Genomic DNA, 22,735 nt, shown 5'->3' on the forward strand with positions numbered 1-22,735 from the left:
ATCATGGCGCTCCTCCAGCTTGAGCCACATGCTGCACGCAGTCCTCATTGAAGGCTTCCTGAGGTCCACGATGAACGCGACGCCCAGCATCATTCACATACAGACAGAAACGAGCTTCATCTGACCAGATAACACGTTTCCAGTCATGAACAGTCCAGTTTTTGTGTCTCTTTGCCCACTGTAACTGGACAACTTTGTGAGCAGAAGGCCTCTTGCGTGCCAGTCTGCTCCACATGTTCATGGTATGCAGTTTCCTGCAGAGTGTTCTTTCAGAAATTGGTTGTGAAGAACCTGCATTGACTTGGTGAGTTGGTTGTTGTGACATCACAGAGACAGTGAATTTGAAGCAGGCTGTTTTTGCAGTTTAGGTTTCAGACATCAGTTTTCCATGAGGTGGGCAAACCAGTTTAGCTGAAGATACATAATATTGTATTATGAAGCTACTATTCTACAACTGTATAGGGTTTAACTAATTAGTAGGAAGCTGTAAAAGAAGCTGTAAAGAAATGTGAGTGGTGTCCAGAATAATGAACAGAGCTGTAATAATTTGATAATAACAATAATAATAACTTTATTTACTGAGCACTTTTCATACTGGTGGCAGCTTAAACTGTTTTACAGACTGCTTTAAAGCTAAACAGTCATGGAAGAAACTAAAGTTGAATTTGATTTTCTTCTATTATAGTTATTGTTCAATAACAGCAATGTAAAGGAAATAAATGATGAAAGTGTATTAATTTCATTATACTATATAATTATACAAAGCAAGACCAGATTAAAAGGATGAATTAAAAAATAGAGGTAGAAACTTAATACAAGCTAAATTGAACAGATGTTTTCAAATGTTTCTTAAAATAAAGTTTGAGTATCTAATAGAAAAGATGAATTGAGCTCCACAGTTTAGAAGCAGAATAACAGAAAGAGTCTCTCACGCTTTCTGTATTTTACGGAAGGTGTTTGCAGAAGGCCAGTATCTGCAGATCTGAGATTACGTGCTGAAAGATAACAGACAGACATTCTGTGATGTAAGCAGGTGATTTAAGGTCGTTTAGAGCCTTAAAAACTAGTAACAGAGCCCTTTTTATGCTGTGTAATGAGACCAAAATTTGACAAAATTATATTACACACTGCTATAACCTAAGAATAGCTCAGCCAGTGTGTATGGAAGTCCTTGTAGTTACTGAATAATAAGCCTTAATATGTAAAAGCCTGTGATTTTAAGGGGTTAATGACTATCTACTACCTGGAAGTCCACAGAGGTGGGCAGAAACAAGTTATGAATATATGAAAAAGTTTGAACACATTGATGTTGATTTTCTAAGTGAAAAGTCAACATCCTCTACAGAGAACAAAAAACTTATAAAACTGATATTTTTTATAGTCATTTTAGTGCACAGTTTCTATTTATTAGCTGAGTTTAACATCTTGGAAAATAATAAAACATACAATATAAACAACAATTAACAATATGTTAGATTCAGCAAATGATTCATCATTAAGTGCAGAAGTGTGTTCTCTGTAGAGGGTGTCTTAACTGATTTTCACTTAGAACACAAACGGGTCATTTGACCAGGGGTGTCCAAACTTTTGTGTACGACTACTTCAGAGAAATAACAATACTTTTACTCCAGTCAAGATCTGCATTTTCAAGATGGGTATATGATCATATGTGTTCAGAATACAAGGCATTAAAAATACACTGGAGCTCCTAAACTGCAGCAGCAGCTCCTACAAACCATGAACAGCAGTGCACAGGAGGGACAATAATCCAGCACAGTTAGGTAATTATCCTGATCATTAGCTCAATATCAGGCTTAGCAGGTGGCCTACAGCAGAGAAATCACCAAACTGCTGGACCTACATGGGTGACCTGGGCAACTGACCGTATATGGGTGACCTGAGGACTGACTATATGGGTGACATGGGCAACTGACTATATGGGTGACCTGGGTGGCTGACCATATGGGTGACCTGAGGACTGACTATATGGGTGACATGGGCGACTGACCAAAAGCGTGACCTTGGTGACTGACCATATGGGTGAACTAGGTGACTGACCATATGGCTGACATGAGGAATGACCGTACAGGCTACCTGAGTGACTGACTATAAGGGTGACCTGGGTTACTGCCCATACGGGTGACCTTGGTGACTGATCATACAGGTGACTGGAGGACTGATTATGTGAGTGACCTGGGTGACTGACCATATGGGTGACCTGAGGACTGACTATATGGGTGACCTGGGCAACTGACTATATGGGTGACCTGGGTGGCTGACCATATGGGTGACCTGAGGACTGACTATATGGGTGACATGGGCGACTGACCAAAGGGGTGACCTTGGTGACTGACCATATGGGTGAACTAGGTGACTGACCATATGGCTGACCTGAGGAATGACCGTACAGGCTACCTGAGTGACTGACTATAAGGGTGACCTGGGGATTGACCATATGGGTGACCTGAGGACTGACTATGTGAGTGACATGGACAACCGCCCGTACAGGTGCCCTGGGTTACTGACCGTACGGGTGACCTTGGTGACTGACCATATGGGTGACCTGAGGACTGACTATGTGGGTGACATGGGCGACTGACTAAAGGGGTGACCTTAGTGACTGACCATACGGGTGAACTATGTGTCTGACCATATGGCTGACCTGAGGACTGACCGTACAGGCTACCTGCATGACTGACTATAAGGGAGACCTGAGTGACTGACCACATAGGTGACCAGTGCACAATTTTAAATGAATTTGAATCTGGCAACATCTTTTGAAGCATTCAGTTTACTTTCGATCTACTCACACACCACAACAATCAGCCATAAATAATAATCATTATTGTGCAAGTCTGACGGACAGTGGGGTCAATATGGGTACATCAGAGACTGTCATTAGAATCTTAAAGTGATATTGAACTGAATCGAGTCTTCAGCAAAAGCTTTTCAACAAACGGTCTCAGGTTATCATCAGTGGGATGTAGGGGCTCTAATGCCCAGGGGCGCCACAGGATCATAACCTGGCCCTGCCTACGACCCTCTGTCTGGGCAGGTGAGCCGAGCACAGGCGCTGTTCCGCTTCGGGACGCCAGATGGCGCTGTTTTCACCGCTGATGACTCTCAGTGATGGAGACGCTTTGCGCTCCGGGCTCGTTTTCACACAGACTTCACGGTCGTGAGCTGTTAGAGCCAAACTGTGGAAAAAGAGCGAATGTTTTGGCATTAAATCGTTAGAATCCGGACTTTTTGGGGCCGCAAGCTTACCGGATCACGCCAGACCCCTCTGACTGTTCGTGTAAAGCCGTTCAGTAGAGCAGTTCGGTAAAACTTCCCCAGCCCACTCGACAGAAATACAGCAAAACAAAACCGGCGGATATCGGAAAGGATTAGTGTGATGACGAGCGCGCGCAGGGAGATTTTTCTTCTCTTCTTTTTTCGCTCTGTATCCGTAGCCGAATGTTCCGAGGCCCGTGTGTGCTCGTCGCCTCGGTGGGATTTCCCGGATTGGATGTTTACTTGTGGCTTCTCTTTCTCTCTCTCTCTCTCTCTCTCTCTCTCTCTCTCTCTCTCTCTCTCTCTCTCTCGCGGCTTTTTTGGTCCGCTACGTTTTTCAGAGAAACCCCTCGACCACGTAGAGCGGAGGAGGCCACGCCCACCTGCGAAAAACCCTTCATTATAGCCTTCATAATTTAAAATTAGCATTAAACAATAGTCTTATTACTATTCGCAGTGCCATTATGAAACACAGCATAAAGGTTTCTTCATCATCATCATCATCATCATCATCATCATCACCATCATCACCATCATCATCATCACCATCATCATCATCATCACCAACATCATCATCATCATTGTAGTGCACCCCTAAGCAGCAGCATTACAACATCTCTCAGCACAGGACCTGAATTATATACTCTTTTTGGGTCATTTTGGTCTGAAACAAATGGTACACGCTCAGAATGGTTCTTCAAAGGTTGTTCAGTAAAGAGAATGGTTCTATTTAGAACCGTGAGTTCTACACACTTAAAAATGGTGGTTCTTCAAGGACTCTTTAGTAAAGAAAATGGTTCTGTATTACACCATGAACACTCAAAGAACCCTTTTGCATGATTAAAGGGTTCGTTACATCGCAAAAGAGTTCTTCAGATTAATGGAGAATATGTTGTGTATGGTTCTATATAGAACCTTTGTGGCAAAGGTTCTATATAGCACCAGAAAGCGTTGTTCTATTGTTACGATGCCAGGCTTGTAGTGCAACCCTAAGCAGCATTACACCATTATTATTATTATTATTATTGTTATTATTATTATTATTGCTGTTGTTGTTATTATTATTATTATTATTATTATTATTATTATTAGCAGTAGGAATAGTAACAGTAGTGGTAGTAAAGTAATGAGTGTGTAACCTTGTAGATGCACTCCTAAGCAACTTTACATTATTGTTATTATTATTATTATTATTATTATTATTATTATTATTATTATTATTATTATCAGTAGTAGTAGTAAAGCAATGCGCGTGTAACCTTGTAGATTCACTCCTAAGCAGCTTTACATTATTATTATTATTATTAGTAGTAGTAGTAGTAGTAAAGCAATGAGTGTGTAACCTTGTAGATGCACCATTAGAAGTAATTAAAATCATTACTACTATTATATTGCTATTATTATTATTATTTTATTACATAAATTAATAACTTATTTTTTGAGTGACTACACAAACGTCGTTCACTCGACTGTAAAGACTGCAGTAAACATGTTATGGAAACACAGCACGTGTTTTTTCCGCCTTAAATCTCCCTTCAAACGTGTAATAATTCTTTAAAATGTGACATTTTTGGAATGGAACTGTCGCTGGCTCTTCAGAAGGAACGCCCCCTTTTTCGAACGGCCCCGCCCATTTGCACGTCTAATCTAAAGCTATTTAAGGGCTGGTGCGCGTCTCAGCCCGCTTTGGTGAACGAGCAGCGTTAGAGCCCCGGCTGTGGAGCGAGTGCAGCGCGTTCACTGAGGTAAGAGCCGCGCGCTGCCCGGTCAGGAGAGCTGATACTGAGCCCAGTGTTCCTGCTCTGACCGCCTCACCGTGACTGTACACACAGCACAGCTGGATTAGTACCCAGAGAGCTGCTCAGTTAGACTGAGAGAGGTGGTTTAGAGGAAACGCTTATCTGTGCAGCCTGTTTGAATTGAGCACAGCACACGCTTTCTTAGGCTCAGTGAAAGTGCATGCAGTTATTTCTCATTAGGCTTGTTGTCTGCAGTCACGTTGGTATTTGCATGAGCCGAGCTGTGCACCTGCATGTCCGGTCACCACTGTCGCATGCGTCCTTTAACAGGCATGAATTTAGATGGGGACTGCAGCATGTCAGTCAATTGTGGCAATGGCAAACTTAGGCAGTGGCTCATCGAGCAGATTGATAGCGGGGAATACCCCGGCCTGGTCTGGGAGAATGACGAGAAAACCATTTTCAGGATACCCTGGAAACACGCGGGAAAACAGGACTACAACCGCGAGGAGGATGCTGCTCTGTTCAAGGTGAGTGAAGAACTTCAGGTCAAGCCAAAGCCAATGAAACCTTGACAGAAACTACTTGAGGGACTCGTAGAACTTAAGCAGAACCTCTCAGCATCTTTCAGCACAGGAACTGAATTTTATTAGACTGTTTTTTCTCGTTTTGGATCCTTTTGGTCTGAAACAAATGGCACACACCTAAAAAGTAAAGGGAATGGTTCTATTTAGAACCAAGGGTTCTACACACATACAAATGGTGGTTCTTCAAGGGCTCTTTAGTAAAGAAAATGGTTCTGTATTACACAATGAACACTCAAAGAACCTTTTGCATGATTAAAGGGTTCTTTACATTGTGAAAGCGTTCTTCAGTTTGATGGAGAAGGTGTTGAGTATGGTTTGAGTATCTAGAACCTTTGTGACAAGGGTCCTATATAGCACCCAAAAGGGTTCTTATATTGCTACGATGTCAAGCTTGTTACAATAGAAGAACCCTTTTTGGTGCTTTTCAAAAAGGCTCTGTGTAGAACCACCTGTAGCACATTCTCCATCAATCTGAGGAACCCGTTCACCATGCAAAGAACACTTTAATCATGCAAAGCATTTTTTAAGTGGTTCCATATAGAAACATTTTCTTTTCTAAAGAACCCTTGAAGAACCATCTTTTTTCATAGTAAACCATTCCATGCTATACTGGTTCTTCAGATTGATGGAGAATGTGTTGTGGTTCTATATAGAACCTTTTTAAAAATTTGTTCTATATAGCACCAAAAGGATTCTTCTATTGTTACAAGCTTATTACAATAGAAAAACCCTTTTTGGTGCTATATGGAACCCTTTTCAAAAAGATTATAGAACCACCTATAGTACATTCTCCATCAATCTGAAGAACACTCACGATGCAAAGAACCCTTTAATCATGCAAAGTGTTCTTTGAGTGATTCATGGTTCTATATAGAAACACTTTCTTTACTAAAGAACCCTTAAAGAACCGTCTTTTTAAGTAATAGAACCATTCCATACTTAAATGATTCTCCAGATTGATGGAGAATGTGTTGTGGTTCTATATAGAACCTTTTTGAAAATGGCTCTATGTAGCACCAAAAAATGCTTCCTCTGTCATTACAAGCTTAACAGCATAACAATAGAAGAACCTTTTTTGGTGCTAAGCATGACCTTGTTCTTAATAGAACTCATGGTTCTAGATAGAACCATTGCCTTTACTAGAGAACCCACAGTGTGTACATCTCAAAAAGTCGGTGTGACGATCACAAAGCAGTGATTCTGTCAACATCGTAACAGAATGGAATTAACACAAAAGGGGAATTAGTCACTAAATATTACTGACTGGCATCAGCAAAAGATTCCTTTCCTCGCAATTATACCAGAGTAAACGTATTACTGGAAATGTGTTGCAGTCACTATTACAAGTAACACTAAGTGTAACGAGTGACTACTCACCTCTAACCGTAGTTCAACGTAACTATCACCATTATCTTCATGATCACCACCATCATGATCGTTATCTTTAACGTCACCATCATCACCTCCAGCACTACCATCATCATCAGAATCATCGTTCATTTAGGCTTCAAGTCAATTACTATGAGTTTACTATTGTATTATTATTATTCATATTATTATACCATTATTATTATTACTTAGTTAGTAAGGGTACTTTAGCAGGCATCCAGTAGTAGCCTAATATTTCACAAGGAAGTGAAGAAATTTGATGTTAAACTACCAGAAGCAAACTGCACAATAGTGCGAGTGTTTAGACTGACAATGAGTACTCGTGCGACTGTTGTGCTCAGACTATTGCTCATTCAGACCGATGTTCATTCATGTTTTTCTCTCTCTTTTTTCTCAGTCAGTTTAGATAATGGTAGAAACAGAAAGTGGCTTCAGGAACTGGCAGGCGATACTTGGAATATCTAATCCACAGTCATGTGTTGTTGTTTTTTTCTTGATGATACCAGGCTTGGGCGCTGTTCAAGGGGAAATACAGGGAAGGGGTGGACAAGCCGGACCCCCCAACTTGGAAAACGAGACTCCGCTGTGCCCTCAACAAGAGCAATGACTTCGATGAACTTGTGGACAGAAGCCAGTTGGACATCTCAGACCCTTATAAGGTCTACAGGATCATACCTGAAGGAGCAAAGAGAGGTAAAGTCCACTACAGATGGCCTAGAAATGACTCCTGCATGTTAGTAGTAGGGAAGGCTGGCTTCGATTGCTGACCATCACCTTCTTTATCATCCTCAGACATGTCCAAAGAAGGCTTTACGCATCCGGACTGAAGTAGCCACATTTTAAGTGGGTTTTGTGTTAAGATGGGAAGCAAAATATAAATGCATGCCTGGTTTAATCATGCAAGATTGACCTGACGTGACCTTTAACTTAGCAAATGTTGGTTTCATCCAAGCAGAAATATCTAATGTCCAGCAAAATATAAACTACGATGTCTTACAGATGATTAATCAATTTTAAGATGACTTGAAAATGTCCACTCAAGACGTCTCCAAGTGTCTTGACATCATCTGCACCCAGTATGCGTCCCAGTGAAGGGTTCTGGTCTTTGTTTAGCACGTTGAACTGTCTGTAACCTCTGTAGTCACCATGTCAGATTGCTCCGCCACATTGCGTTTGAGACGTTTAAGCGCGCTGAGCATCTCTTTTGATGTTTTAGAGCATCGCGTTTGGTAAATCACATGCATCGAATCGTATTTCTTTGCCATGCTGCAGAGAAAAACCAAAACATCCTGATGCGTCTGCCTTGCCTCAGCAAACTGCATACATTGAGCAAAAAATGAAGACTTTCTGTGCATTGACTTTGAGCACTGTGACTTGCTCTTTCACTCAGTAGAGCAGGAAGCTCAGAGGAAGCCACCACATGTGCTAAACTCCCTCAATGCTTTTTATAGAGGGCTTCGGTTACCAAGTGCACAGAACCAAGCAGCGCTGCTGCCCCTTGGGCCTTGCATAACATGGGCCTGTGCGATCAGGGGTCAAGAGGATTGAGACTTGCTTTGCCTTTCACACGTTCAGAACGACTGGTCAACGAGGCTAGCTAGAGGCTCAGATAGGAGAGAGAAGTGTCACGGTTCTACTTCTATTCTTGGAGCTTGTATATCAAGGCTAACTATAGATAATTACCTCAGGCTAGATGCGAACAAGTCACGAGCAATCCGTAGACAAACACACGGGCTGTTTTTTGTTTGGTCAGATCTGAAACCCAGTTATGTGAAGTACAGAATTAGCTAGCAACTTAATAATAAATTTAGGCATAACAAAAAATATGTATGACCAGTGTTTTAGCAGTTTGGCCTACCTGTTGGGGGTGTTATTGTGCATGTGTGTATCTTTAGTGTAGGGTTGGACTTTAGGTTTTCTATGTTTTTATCAATGTTTTATTGTGTTTTTAATGTTAAATCAGCTTAACTTCAAGTATATTATACAGACCTGGCTTAACATTTTTACTTACCCTTTGATAAGGTCATTTAGGCAGTCAAAAAATGGCCCACTTATAGTTTTATGTAAGGATATAAATATGCTTTACTGTATGACATTTTAGTAGGACAATTCGTCAGAACAACAGGATGTTACTTAGCCCTTATATGATGTTAAACAAATGCTAAGTTACACAAAAATGCAAAAAAAAAAAAAATTCTAAAAATTTTCAGATTTAGCAAACTTAGAGATATTTCATAAGATTAGCATATGAATATGTTCTATATTCATAAATGCTAATCGGTAGCCATGCACTTCATTATTAAAATGCGTAAATTCCTAAACAAATATTTCTCATATTGTGTTTCTTCCATTTGATCAACTTAAAATGTTGGCTCTGAAGATGCACAAAAGACTACCTGGTGTTGTGAGAAACCGTTACATGTTCGCTAAAATAGCATCAGTCAGTCCAGGGTTACATCTTTTTTGGGCCACATTCAGTCCATATTTGATCTTTTGCGTCATTGTTTTTCTATTGTCCCTAAACTATTTCTGCTTTTAAAGTGGAAATAACTGTGTTTTTCGCTTATTCAGGCTCCAAATCTAGCAGCATTGAGGACACCTCTGCTCACGTGACCCCCCTTAGTTACTCCATGCATCCTCCTTATCCTCCTCTCCAGTCCCAGGTAAGCTAGTAGTGAACTTTGAGCGTTTTTAGTCCCTGTGTATCAGGGCAACTTCTCAGTGACAACAAGCAAATGACCATTTCTGGTTGCTATTTTCAGTTGTTCCCCTGTTCATTCAAGCAGATAACAATGAAAACATCTACATTACCAAGTGCATCTCACATTATTTTAGAGGTTCAAGTTAAACTGTCAACTCATAAGACTGAATGATCTTTTTGACACATTACTCACGTGTTCTTTTGTTCACAGATGTCGAGCTACGTGCTGTCCCCAGAAAGGAGGGACTGGAGGGAGTACAGCACAGAGCAGCCGCACCACCAGCCGTCGCACGCAGAGCTGTCTTACGGCCCGTGCCCTTACCCTCCTGCAAGGCCTCTACAGTGGCACGCGCCGCCCTGCGATAATGGTACACCCTCAGCGTTTTCTACACCTTTACATTACACCACTATGAATAGAATGTCACATACCTGAGAGTTCCGTTTGTGATGTAACAATAGCCAACACAAGTTCTAGAACATAACTGAAAGTTTGAGAACCATTATGTCACAGTTGTACTTATTGTTTATGTAACTATGGCCAAAGCAGGTTCTAGAACATTACTGAAAGTTTGAGAACTCTCACAGTTGTACTCATTTGTGATGTAACTATGGCCAACGCAAGTTCTAGAACATTACTGAAAGTTTGAGAACTCTTACAGTTGTACTTATTGTTTATGTAACTATGGCCAACGCAAGTTCTAGAACATTACTGAAAGTTTGACAACTCTTATGCCACAATTATACTTTTTGTTGATGTAACAATAGCCAACACAAGTTCTAGAACATTATTAAAAGTTTGAGAACTCTCACAGTTGTACTTATTGTTAATGTAACTGTGGCCAATGCAAGTTCTAGAACATTAGTGAATGTTTGAGAACTCTTATGTCACAGTTTGCACTTAATTTTGATGTAACTATGGCCAATGCAGGTTCTAAAACATTACTGAATGTTTGAGAACTCTTATGTCACAATTGTACTCAATGTTGATGTAACTATGGCCAATGCAAGTTCTAGAACATTATTAAAAGTTTGAGAACTCTTACAGTTGTACTTATTGTTAATGTAACTATGGCCAACACAAGTTCTAGAACATTATTAAAAGTTTGAGAACTCTTACAGTTGTACTTATTGTTAATGTAACTATGGCCAACACAAGTTCTAGAACATTAGTGAAAGTTTGAGAACTCTTATGTGGTTATCAATTCTGCTGTTGCCAACCGTGCTTTACCCCACCTGCTCCATCTAAATATTGCCTTCAAAAGTCCTTGATTTACTGAATGAGGTGTGTTAGATTGGGTTGGAGGTGAACGCTGCAGGAAGGTAGATGTCCAGGATGACGGTTGGTGACCACTTTTCTAGAACATTATTGGAAGTTTGAGAGCTATCGTAGTCATGCCTTGTTTGTGACGTAACAATGGCCAACATAGGTTCTAGATGAAAATTAACGAAAGTTTGAGAGCTATCATAGTTGTACCTTCTTTGCAATGTAACAATGGCCAAAACAAGCTCTAGAACATTATTGTAAGTCTGAGAACTTTTATATAGTCACTCTATACATTCTCAACATCTTTAATGTAACCTCAACAACTTCCTCTATTTCCCACTTTGAACCTTTGTAGCTAAAGAGAAGAAAAAATGTTTAAATGTTTGCTGCAACAGTATCCATGTTATGGGCTGTGTGAAGATAGTTAATGTGTGAAAGTTTTATTTTATGAGTAACGTAACCTAATCTAGGCCATCTGATGCATTAAGTCTTAGGAATGGAGGTAGTTATTTGAATATATGTACTTCCAAACTCAACTTAGTATTCAAATAGTTGGCACATTATCTTGTAATTTTTAAATTGGCAATTTAAATTGCAGTGAACGCAGGAATGAATGTGACATACTATCCAACGAAAAACAAATATGTCCAAAAACATTCTTAACTTTCAATGTAAGTTAATGTAAAGAGGTTTTATCCCAAGCAATTTGGAGCATTTCTATTGGTCCATTCATCCTCAAATTCAATCACACAATGTAAAGGGCAGCTGCTTGGCTGAAATGATGTAGAAAAGTAAAATTAAAAAAAAATGGAGATAATTTTGATGATGTGTTTGCGGTCATAAACTGCATGGACGTGATAGAAAATGTCTGGAACCGTACTAAAACATACCCTGTGTAAGAACATGGTTTAGTTTAACTAGCTCTTAGTGGAACCGAAAAGCAGATAGCTCAGATGGCTAAGAACAGGCTAAGACACTCCATAACAATAACATTGAGCGTAAGGCTTTAAGTTAAAGTATTTTCTGAAAATTTATTTAAAAAACTTCTAAACAAAGTAAAGAATCTGTTACATGTATATCTTACCAGCGTCATACGTCCTTATTTACGTAGAGCTGCTGTAAGTGGTAGTAAATCCAGTGTAGAGAAGAGAAAGTGCACCTGTTAGCTTGGTGCTAATGTTATATAGTTATTTTATAGAGCTGCTAGCAAAAAATAGCATTAGTGTACCAATGAGAAGCAAAGACTTTTCAAAGGAAACATATTATATATATATATATATATATATATATATATATATATATATATATATATATATAATATATATATATACACACACACACACACACACACACATATATATGAATGTATGCATGTGTGTGTGTGCTAGCATAAATGAGAGACAGTGAGCTTGTTTTGAGCAACCACATGCTCCATGTTATAAGGAAGCTGTGTCCACATTTTCTGTTGCAATTTATTTTTTGATATTACTTTCTTTATCATTTATCATCTTGGTTTATCTTAGTTCTTTTTAGAACCGTGTTGGCTGTCATTAGCCTCTGTTATCTTGTTGGTGCACAATTTCTCAGTCAGTTTCTCTGCACTAGCCTCATCCGAATTGTTAGGTCATTTTCAAGCCTTGCATAAAATGAATGAAGTTTGTTAGAAACCAAAACGAGAATGGAGTGGTTGGAGTGGAGGCGTCTTTAGGTAGCAGACCCGAGAAAGACTGTTCTTTACACTTTAGTGGCCGCTGATGCTTCACACAGCTTTTGTCTGGTAACGTAGCAACTCCGCAAATAGAAACTGCACAGAAATATATATGACTGAGAGCGTATGTGCCTTCAGAGACAGTTTACCAAGCATAAAGGTGCTCCACAAGTTGAAGAATGCAACATTCCAGTCCATTAATACACCGCTGCATGCTTACAAGTTAACTTGAAACCATTACCTAATTTCAGCTTTTTTATTACTATTGTCAATAACACATCTTGACAGCTTTACACGATCATGCAGCTTGTAAATCAGTTTGTGTTAGATATAAGCGCTCAGTTGCGAGTGACCCAGTATAACAAGTTTGAGTCCGATGTCAAATTTAAGGGGCTACAAATTCTGATAACCATTAACAATGCCTGATTTAATTTTATTTTTTTTACATTTTAATGTTTATTTCAATGGTTTTAGTTAAATATGACTGATAAGATCTTATGCAATTGACAGTTTACTAAAATAACAGTTAATACTTGGTACAGTGGTACAGTTATTCACTGTGTTTCAAGCTACAAATATTTGGGAATTGGATATTTTAGGATGAGATGTGTTAGACTTCGGCTGGTTCTGAATGTAACATTCTCATCGACAGATTTTGGTAAGAAAGCATCTTCATGCAATGCTCTGTTAGTGTGGAATAACTTTCACCTGAGTGCTAAAATTCAACATCTTTTACCTTTCAGTCAATTTAAAATACCTTTTAAAAACCGGATCGATTAGAGTTGTGTTTTTCCTAATATTATGTCATTTCTGCCTTGTTTATTTATTTTCTTTGATATAGGATTTTACTACGTCTTACAGGACGTTGGTCTCAGCGGGCTAGGCTGCCCCTGTATAAATACAATAAATAAATGCATTAATTTATTAATTCATTTAATCAGTAAGATTGCTTAGACTGATTTGATTGCAGTTGTAAATTGTGAATTAAATATTCACAAATATGACTTTTTTTTTTCTTAATAAGGCATGATCTTGTTCCCATGCCTAACTATGTCGTGGCTACGACTTAATTATATCATTCCCACGCCTTACTGAGTCATGACGACGCATTATTTTTATTTATATGGGATGTCACCAGCAGGACTCCGTAATAATAATGTTATTCTAATGCTAAAGGTTAAGTTCGGATATCTTGGCCAGTCAATATATATCAGTTGAGCTCTTACGTTTACAAAGGGGTAAAGAAATGTCATGCATTAAAAGGTCAATAAGGTGAAAAACTGTAAATGATGCTGGAGAGTTTGAAATTGATGTTGGTGAAAATTAACATGCCCTCTAATAGTCCACAATCTCTTCCAGGGTACCAGATATCCGGATCCTTCTATACCTACACCCCGACAGAGTCCCATCCAGTGTCAGTGGACCCCAGTATGAGATCAGCAGAAGCCATGGCCATCTCTGGTAAAAACACACACACACACAACTGAACAATCCACACATTTTGGGCTGTCGGTGTCTTTCTCTTGAAACCTTACATCGCTAAAATTAGTTTTTGTCCTAATTTGGTAGAAGTCGGTTCCAGGTGGTGAAGGTTTCCCCTTCTAATACACCAGCTTCCTATCTCGTATTAATAATGAGACCTGTGTGTTTACAAAAAGAGGAACTCACATAAAGGATGTAGTTCATTTTAAAAGGCCCATATAATTGGAAAAACAAAAAAAGTTTCCTTCCTGAAACGAAAGAGTTTGTCGTAGTGTGCAAACATGGTTAAAAGTTTGAAAAAGTAACATGAACCCTTAGTTCATACAGCCCATGTGTGGAAACTAAGCTGCAAAGTCAGTTTATTTGAAGTTCACTTTATTTGTGGTCACCAAAATTAGTGTGTTTCCATATATCCATCTATGCAGCCCTTTTTGTTTAGCCCCGCCCATCTTCGCTGAAGTCATAAGGAGTGTTTCAGCCCAGATTGCTTTTTGAATGAGGCACAATTACAGAACAGGCAGAGTTCATTTACATATATCAGTCTTAAATGGCCAGCAACAAAAGTAGCTTGATTAATGGATCTTGATCTATGGAATAAAGAGACAAAATGGTCATATAAACAAAAATTATGGCTGTTTTTTGGTACATAAAACTGCACAAATGAGAAATATGCTCACTATAGGATATACTGTTATATATAAAAATAGGCAGTAGTAGCATTTATCTCAAAACCTGAATCTTGTCTGTTCTTTTGTCCTTTTTTCAAAGCTTTTTCTAAGTTCTCATCTTTCCCTCTCTTTCCAGATTTCCGCCTTCACGTGGCCCTCTACTATCGGGAGTCCCTGGTGAAAGAGGTGACAACCACGAGTCCTGAAGGCTGCCGGATCTCCTCCTCCCCCTCTCCATCCTCTCCCTCCTCCCCCTCCTCTCCATGCCCAGAGGACAGGCTGTATGGGGCGGGCGAGTCTGTGCTCTTCCCCTTCCCCTACCCGCAGTCACAGCGCCGCGGCGCCGACAAGCTGCCCAATGTGTTGGAGCGGGGTGTCCTGCTGTGGCTGACGCCTGATGGACTTTACGCTAAGCGGCTGTGTCAGAGCAGGGTGTACTGGGAAGGGCCACTGGCGCAGTACTCGGACAAGCCCAACAAGCTGGAGAAGGAGCAGACCTGCAAACTGATGGACACGCACCAGTTCCTCTCAGGTGAGAAACAGATCCGCCTCTGCTTTGTGATGCACCACAAACCAGTATAAATTTTAGAATTCAGCTAGAAATTGGCAAAAGAAAAGAATCTGTCTGGCTATGAAATCTGTCCGTCAAACCTTGCATCAACATTAGATAAGAGGAAAATTAAAAAATTGACTGTAAAACTGAAGTAAATGAAAAGCAAACTTGTACTTTTTTTGTTGCAGTACTGAGTCAGGAAATAAAAACACACTAAAATATGATGCACATGCGCCGCTGCTGCTGTGTCAGGTTTGATTTGGCAGTTCTTTTTCTTTCGACATCTTTATGCATGAATGTCATAAAGAAAAAAGAAGGTTCGGCTCAGTGTTTGTCTCTTAAATGCAAAATCAACATTATACTGTTGAAGATATGATAACAATAATCCCCTCACATCCTCAGAAGACACCTCCTTCACACTCGCAATCAGATTCATCCACTTGAGGAGGGGGTCCTAAGCATAGCCCACGTTATGAATGTTCCTCCAAATGAGGTGTGCATTTCCACATTTCCACCAGAGAGGGCTCCGAATCCTGAAAACTTACATAGTGCAGCTTTATAAATTTTTCCTTGTCACATAAAGTTTCTGTTTCAGAGATTTTCCGTTGTTTCAGAGACAGTATGAAATTTAAACAAGCTCCGTGTTGTTGCAGTGCTAAATAGCTAAATAGTCATTATCAAGTCAATATTTGGTAGCTTAGTGACAGTGTTTGCACATTGTCAGCCTGTTGCTAAGCCATCAGAGGAGATCTGATCACACTAACAAACCCATGGACATCATAAGCTTTCAGGACTAGCATTAATCCATGCTATCTAGATGCTGTATATACATCTGTCAAGGCTTTAAATTATTAATACAGCAGGAAACCTGAACTGGTTGATGTTCAGCAAATGCTCTACAGCTACAAGATCTTGTAAAACAAAGACTGTTTTTTTTTTTTTTTATTTTGGGAGAGCTTAGGAATGACATTTAGGCTTAACATTTGGTCACAGATGGTTACAGTCATAGGTGATCGAGACTGAAAGCATGAGCTGGAGCTCAAAACCACCAATGACTGTTGCCTGCATTTAAAGCAAGTTTTCTGAGGGTTTTTTGACCTTCAGTGTAAGGTTTCCAAACAGGCTCTCATATTTAAAATGCTAATTTTTAGTAGCTGAAGAGGAAGAGTGACATGATAATGCTGTTATTCTGATGATGTTGATGACGAAGAGAAGGGTGGCAAGTGGAGAGCAGACCTGTCATGTTGATGAGCAGAAATGGAGAGTAAATCAAAGAAAATGATTTTGATTGTGATAAAAGCCATGAGGAAAAGTGCAAAGGAGTCATGATAAGAAGAAAGATACTGTTTATGCCCTTTGAAAAGTATTGAAATGTCAAAGAGTGCTGTGACCTTGAAGTGTCATCACTTATATGTTATATCATGTATACCCATATATGAAGTATCGGTAGCACCTAGTCATTTCTTACTCTGACTAGGTGCTAAGCTGCTAACTGTCTGCTACATAAAACGCTGACTGAGTAATATATACTATAGAACCGGTTTGGGAATTACACAAAGGTCTTAAAGGGGTTAATGTGCTTTGATTACGATCTGAAGTGAAAGCTGTTTAGTGAATTTGAAGGTGGGTGGAAGGTGTAGAAATGCAGCCGTGCCCGATTCAGGCCATTGGTGGAAACAGCTAGTGCCAGGCTATCGGTGGCATGTACTTGTAACCTTTTTCCTTCAACCTGTTTGTGGTTCACCTCATAGCATGACCACTATTAGTTCAGTCAGCAGTGTCACATATTTCAGTCACTTTAGAAATTCAAACTCAGAGCCTGAGGACTTTCCAGAGAACTTTCAGGCAAATGCTGTCGACCCCCCAGTTACACAGCCCCTTATATAAGCTGAGCACACTTGCCATCTCATCTCTCTGAACTAGTCATCAGGGCCCCAGTTCAGAGTGGGAAAGGGGTCTTATGATCACCATATTGCTCATCAGGTGCTTTTGTACTGGACTGGAAGAAGGAAACAGAATGACTGTCAGAGCAGAAATCACAGTCCTATTTTGAGGATTCCTATCAGAGGTACTAGTCTTCAGTCCCAGGGGGATACATCCCCCCTTCAGTGTACATTCAAGTGTTTCCATACAGTATGCTAGCACCTGATTCAAAGGAACTCAATCAAAGCCTTTAACAGAGTACTGAAAATGCTAACTTAAGTAGGAGTATTGGCCTTATTAAGGAAAATTAAAAGCAAGTTGTTCATCAAAACACCTTCAAATTCAGATAAGTACTCTGAGTTATCTTAAGTTCATTTCCGCCTTCCATAAAGAGGATCCAATGCTAAAGGCTGGTGTCCTAGATTTATAGATGGCTAACTAAGCTGCCGGTTAGCATGCCATAAACGTTAACTTGTACATACATTAGGTAGTTAACAGGCGCTTGCAATAGAACATACAAGCAATAGTTTTGTGATTAATAAATAGGTATCATTCTAAAATGACAGTATAAAAAGAAAACAGTAAAAGAACAAAGTAGCTATTAAGCTCCGATTAGTTAGCCAGTCAGCTAATTGCTTCCTCGGGTTTTCTTTCACTCTGTAAGTTTATTGAAAATGATTCAATACTGCAATAACAATAAACCCAAGTAAACAGAGTTTTTTATGATTTATTTACGGTCAAAAAAAGGACCGTAAACTCTGCAATGTTGTGGCACTCCCAGACCCACTTGAGCAACATTGTATTTTTTCCCTACAGTTTCATAATCTGGGCGATCAACACGTTCTATTAAAGAAACAATGATTCATTTATTTATTTTGTTCAGGAATGTTTAGATGTTTTGCACGGACGGCTATTCTTTTTTCCTCAGCTCATCCCAAATGAAACACACCCTTCGCATGTCATTCCATTAGCTCATAATCTGTAGTCTGTAATACCAAATTCTAGACTGCAGTCACTGTGTTTGTCTAAAATCTATAATAAGCAGTAAAAGAGCTGGAAGAATTACTATTCCAATAATAATTATAATTAATAATGATTATGAAGTATTAAACTTTTATGAATCTACAATTGAATCGTGTTACAGAGGTAGATAAATGGAGTGTTAGGAGTCTTGCCCAAGGCCTCTTAATAGTATAGTGTAGTGTTCTCGCACAGGCAAAGAACTGAACTTCAGTCTGCTGCATGGAGGAGTTATCCACTATGCTATAGAATGAAATGAAACTACTCAAATAGCATCTGTGTTTATTTACTATGTCCTTTTAATTTTGCCATTCTGTTGGCTCATAATCTGTAGCCATCATTGTCAAATCTCAGCTAAATAAGTCCTTCTCCTCTGTTCACAGAGTTGCAGGGTTATATCCATCATGGACGCCCCATGCCAAGATACCAGGTGGTGCTGTGCTTTGGAGACGAGTACCCAGATCCACAGCGACAGAGCAAGATGATCACAGCTCAGGTGCGTTTATACTATAATAGCTTTCTGCCAAAGCTCTCTGAAAGGCTTTAAAACAACACTGATCAGAGACTGTGACTGGCACAGGCCTCCAAGTGTTACATAATGCAGCAGAGGGACTTGAAAATATTTGCCTAAAGGGTTTTTGGAAAGTCCTCAGGCTCTGGGGTCCTGAAGTGACTCAAGCAGATAAAACATGATACTGCTAACCAGACTAATACAGTTTATGCCATGAGTTTAGAGTTTATTTTTACCAAATCTTGAAAAATACTAGAGAAAACGTTTGTCCTGTTAATAATATTAGTGTTGTATCACATCCAAATATGTGGGTTATTGCTTCTTCCCACTTCTCAGTTGACCTGACTAATTCATTCCCAAGTCGTTGGTGAAAATTGAGGCAGTTTCTCTTGTGTAGGACAGGATTTAGTGGTGAAGTCTAATGCTAATCCCAATTTTGGGGCTAGAGCTGGATTCTGTTCATAGTGAGTCATAGTGAGTCTTGGCTTAGCTAGAACGCTGCTCTTTTGGTTTTGCCTGCAGGTTTACATGAAAAGTTACTAAATTTAGCAATTTTTTTTTTATTTTGTAGACAGCCTAGGTGGCATCCAAAAGACCTGCATATGAAGTCTTTTATCTATTTTTAATTAGATAATGAGAAGTAAGAAGTCATCAAAGTGGAGTGGAAATACACAGGAACATGTAGGAGGTGACTAAGAGGAACATAAAATGAGCAGGACCTTAAACTTGAAAAATGTCACTCTAAATGTCATCAGCTCAAGTAGATGAAAAAGTCTGATCGACTCAGTTAACACTATTTCAAAATAATTGTATTTTAATGGATACACGAGTCATTGCGTCGTCTATGTGTTTTTACATGTCTAAAAGAGTGTGTTTACTTGTAACCTAGTCCACAGGGTACAAGGTAACACTTGGTCAAATCCTAATGCTGTTAGGAAAATATTGCTGTTGTCGGAACAAAACCTTGTATCTCCATTTTTGAAGTTTTTTTTTTCAGTTTTCAGTTGAAAATGCCTGTTGCGCTTTATATTGTGTGTAACTTTCATGATGAATGGACCACAAGAAATGACCCATGACTTGGAAAAAAGTCTGGTTCCATTGACTTAAATTAAAAGTAAAGTAGGTTTTTTCCTTCTCCTGTGAGGTTATCATTTTGGAGATATTCACAGCATTTAGCAGACTCACTTATCCAGAGCGACTTACAAAAAGTGCTTTGTCTGTCTAGAGAAAGTATCTTTGCTAGTTACCAATAGGTTAGATAGAAAGCCAGTCCTGAGCTCAGATACTGCTAGAAACAAAAGTCCATGTTGATACCTAGAGAAAAGAAAGAGTTAAACACAGTGCAGTGCAATACATTTCAATAAGTGCAGTACAATACATTACAATGAATACTTACCTCAAGATATCAAGGTTTTGTTCCAACAACAGCAATATATATAAAAAAATACATGATGATGGCCAGATGCACACATTTGTTAGTAAATGCAAAGTAGTTGAACTTGCTGAACCTACTGTGAAGGCTGTGCTCATTGGTGTGCAAACCTTGGACCTTCTGTATGTACTGTTCCAAGTGGCTATTTAACGGTACTGCGGTATGAATGGCTCACAAGCCTCAGCGATTCCCAAGTTGCCCAGTTTAGAAATGCAGTTTGCAGCATATTTGGTTGTTCCAGCATCAAAAACCAGGACAGAAATAAAGAAAAATGCTAACATGACAAATACTGATAACCTTCACATAAACAGCATAGCCCATTTCTGTATAAAGTGGATGTGCTCTGGTTTGGCGAACACTGTAAAAGCTACAGAGCTTGAGGATAATGCGTTATAGCGCTGCCACAAAAGAATGTGTCAAGTTTTTGTTGGGTTAGAGTTAGCAAGTCGCTTCACGTGTGCAAAATGAATGAAGGTGTGCATATAGTTTGCACGTGGTTTAATGGTGCTTTTGGATGGTCTTCGTCAGTTTGCAGGAAAAGAACTTGCAAAAAAACTGCCTTGGCCCCAAATTTCAAAATTTATATTCATTTGCATTCTGGTAGTCATTAGCATGTTGTAAATGTATCACTTACAGTATATCTGCCGGCATGGACCAGTGCTAGCTTGATATATTCTGTTTGGTAACAGAACTTATTAACTCAGACTTTGGCAGCTATTTGAGTGCAGCTTCCTTGTGGAAAACCTACGTTGCACCATAATTCAAAAGGGCACCATAATTCAGCCCTTTTGTATAAAACAAACCTAAATTTTTGAGCCAATAAATTGACATGGTTTCAGTACTACATCCCTGATCTAGCTAATCAAGACCATCTGAAGACGAAAAGTTCTAATTTAGAGGCTTTCCCAATTCTAACAGCCAGTGTTTCTCTTGTTTCCCAGGTGGAGCCCATGTTTGCCAGGCAGCTCCTGTACTTTGCGGGCCAGACCAACGGTCATTACTTGCGGGGTTATGAGATTCCTTCTCAGGGGGCACTGCCTGTGGAGGACTACCAGAGAAGCCTCCAGCACATGCAGGAATGAACTCCTAATAAGGAAACCCAGAACAGACTCCCTCAGCAATGCTTCTCTTCCATCAGCCTGCCCTGTTTCTCATTGTGGAAGGAAGTCTACAAACAGCCACAACATGGAAGCCCCAGCAGGCGAGAAGAGTCAGGACTGAGATGAACTGCAAAACTGTCAAAAAAAAAGACAATTCTTGATATGCCTCACAAAATCAGAACCAAGGAGGCCAGACAGGTACATTACTTTTTACCCAAGACCATGATTGTCAGCATTTCATGCAATTTACATAATAATGAAAACCAAAATATTGATGACAGACCTGGTGCTGGGCAGTGCTGATAAAATTCAATGGGCCTCATTCACCAACCGAAATTTCTTAAAACCCACTTACGCAGTTTTTACGAAGATTCTGACATTCACCAATGTTTTCTTACTTGAGATTTGTTTTTAGGTAAGAACGGAATCTACACATACGTAAGAGCACAAAGGTGCGAACAATTCTGCAGTTTATGAAAACATTATGAATCTGACGTAGACTTTTTCTTAGCACCTTTCTCAAGAACAAATTTAAGGAAAAATGTAGGAAGATATTAGTGAATGAGGCCCAATGTTACAATATTTCTCAATACAGCTAAAATTAAAAATCAGTATTTTGTGCAACACCCTTACTGTTATCTGAGTGTGGACGATATATCTGCCAGCAGCAGATGGATCTCTGGGCAAGGTACTCTCATGTATACATGAAGTATGAAAAAGAAGCCTTTAAATACGCAAACTACGTGAAGTTGTAACAAACTTTGCATCGGAAATGCTGCCCTTGCAAAAATAAATATCCTGTAAAATGCCACATTTTTCATCTCCATTTTGTATTTGTTTTTATACTTCAGTATTAGAGTTTTGTATTAGTTTCGTACTTTGTTCTCAGGACCATTTTGAGTGTAGTTTTCCTTCTTGTTCTATGACCAACTTTAACTTTTTCACTTTGACATAGAAATCAAGCTATCATTTTTTTTGTTTGTTTTTTTTTCCTGCCTTTTTCTAGTGTACATTGTTCAACATGATTGAAAGTCTATTTATATTTTTATACTGTGTGATATTGTATGTAGGTTTCTGTGTCTGACCTGAACTGTGTTCTGAAGATGTCTAATCTTGAATGTAATCAAAGCTATTTTGTTTTCCCTGAACGAAGTGTCTCAAGAAGTTATATAATGCCGAATACTAAGAAGGAGTAAGTGCTTCTGAGACTTGTTAGCTACAGATGAGTCTATATCTTTTAATCAAAGACTGTCATCTTTTCTGGTGCCGAGTGAGTGTGCATGTGTGAGTCTGTGTGTGTGTGTCTCTGTGGTGTACTGAGTGCTGATGGGAAACTGTCACATGCAGGTAACTGCCCACAATACTGTGGTAATAGTGTAGAA

At 39.3% G+C, this 22,735-nt stretch overlaps 1 protein-coding gene across 2 annotated transcripts; it reads left to right on the forward strand.

Moving 5' to 3' along the window:
• Nucleotides 1–4,946: 4,946 nt before the first annotated feature.
• Nucleotides 4,947–21,529, forward strand: irf4a (interferon regulatory factor 4a). Of its 2 annotated transcripts, XM_036597472.1 has the most exons (9): nucleotides 4,947–5,021; nucleotides 5,346–5,545; nucleotides 7,498–7,684; nucleotides 9,563–9,654; nucleotides 9,904–10,060; nucleotides 14,024–14,125; nucleotides 14,951–15,346; nucleotides 18,694–18,806; nucleotides 21,195–21,341. In XM_036597472.1, the coding sequence occupies exons 2-9, from the start codon at nucleotides 5,348–5,350 to the stop codon at nucleotides 21,333–21,335; spliced, it is 1,386 nt and encodes a 461-aa protein (XP_036453365.1). In that variant the 5' UTR covers nucleotides 4,947–5,021; nucleotides 5,346–5,347; the 3' UTR covers nucleotides 21,336–21,341. The 2 variants fall into 2 exon arrangements, with proteins under 2 accessions (XP_036453365.1, XP_036453364.1); XM_036597471.1 differs by lacking the exon at nucleotides 4,947–5,021 and having other exon boundaries at nucleotides 5,309–5,545; nucleotides 21,195–21,529.
• The last annotated feature ends 1,206 nt before the right edge of the window (nucleotides 21,530–22,735 follow it).

This window comes from Colossoma macropomum, unplaced genomic scaffold (assembly GCF_904425465.1).
Source record: "Colossoma macropomum unplaced genomic scaffold, Colossoma_macropomum, whole genome shotgun sequence".
Lineage (NCBI taxonomy): Eukaryota > Metazoa > Chordata > Actinopteri > Characiformes > Serrasalmidae > Colossoma > Colossoma macropomum.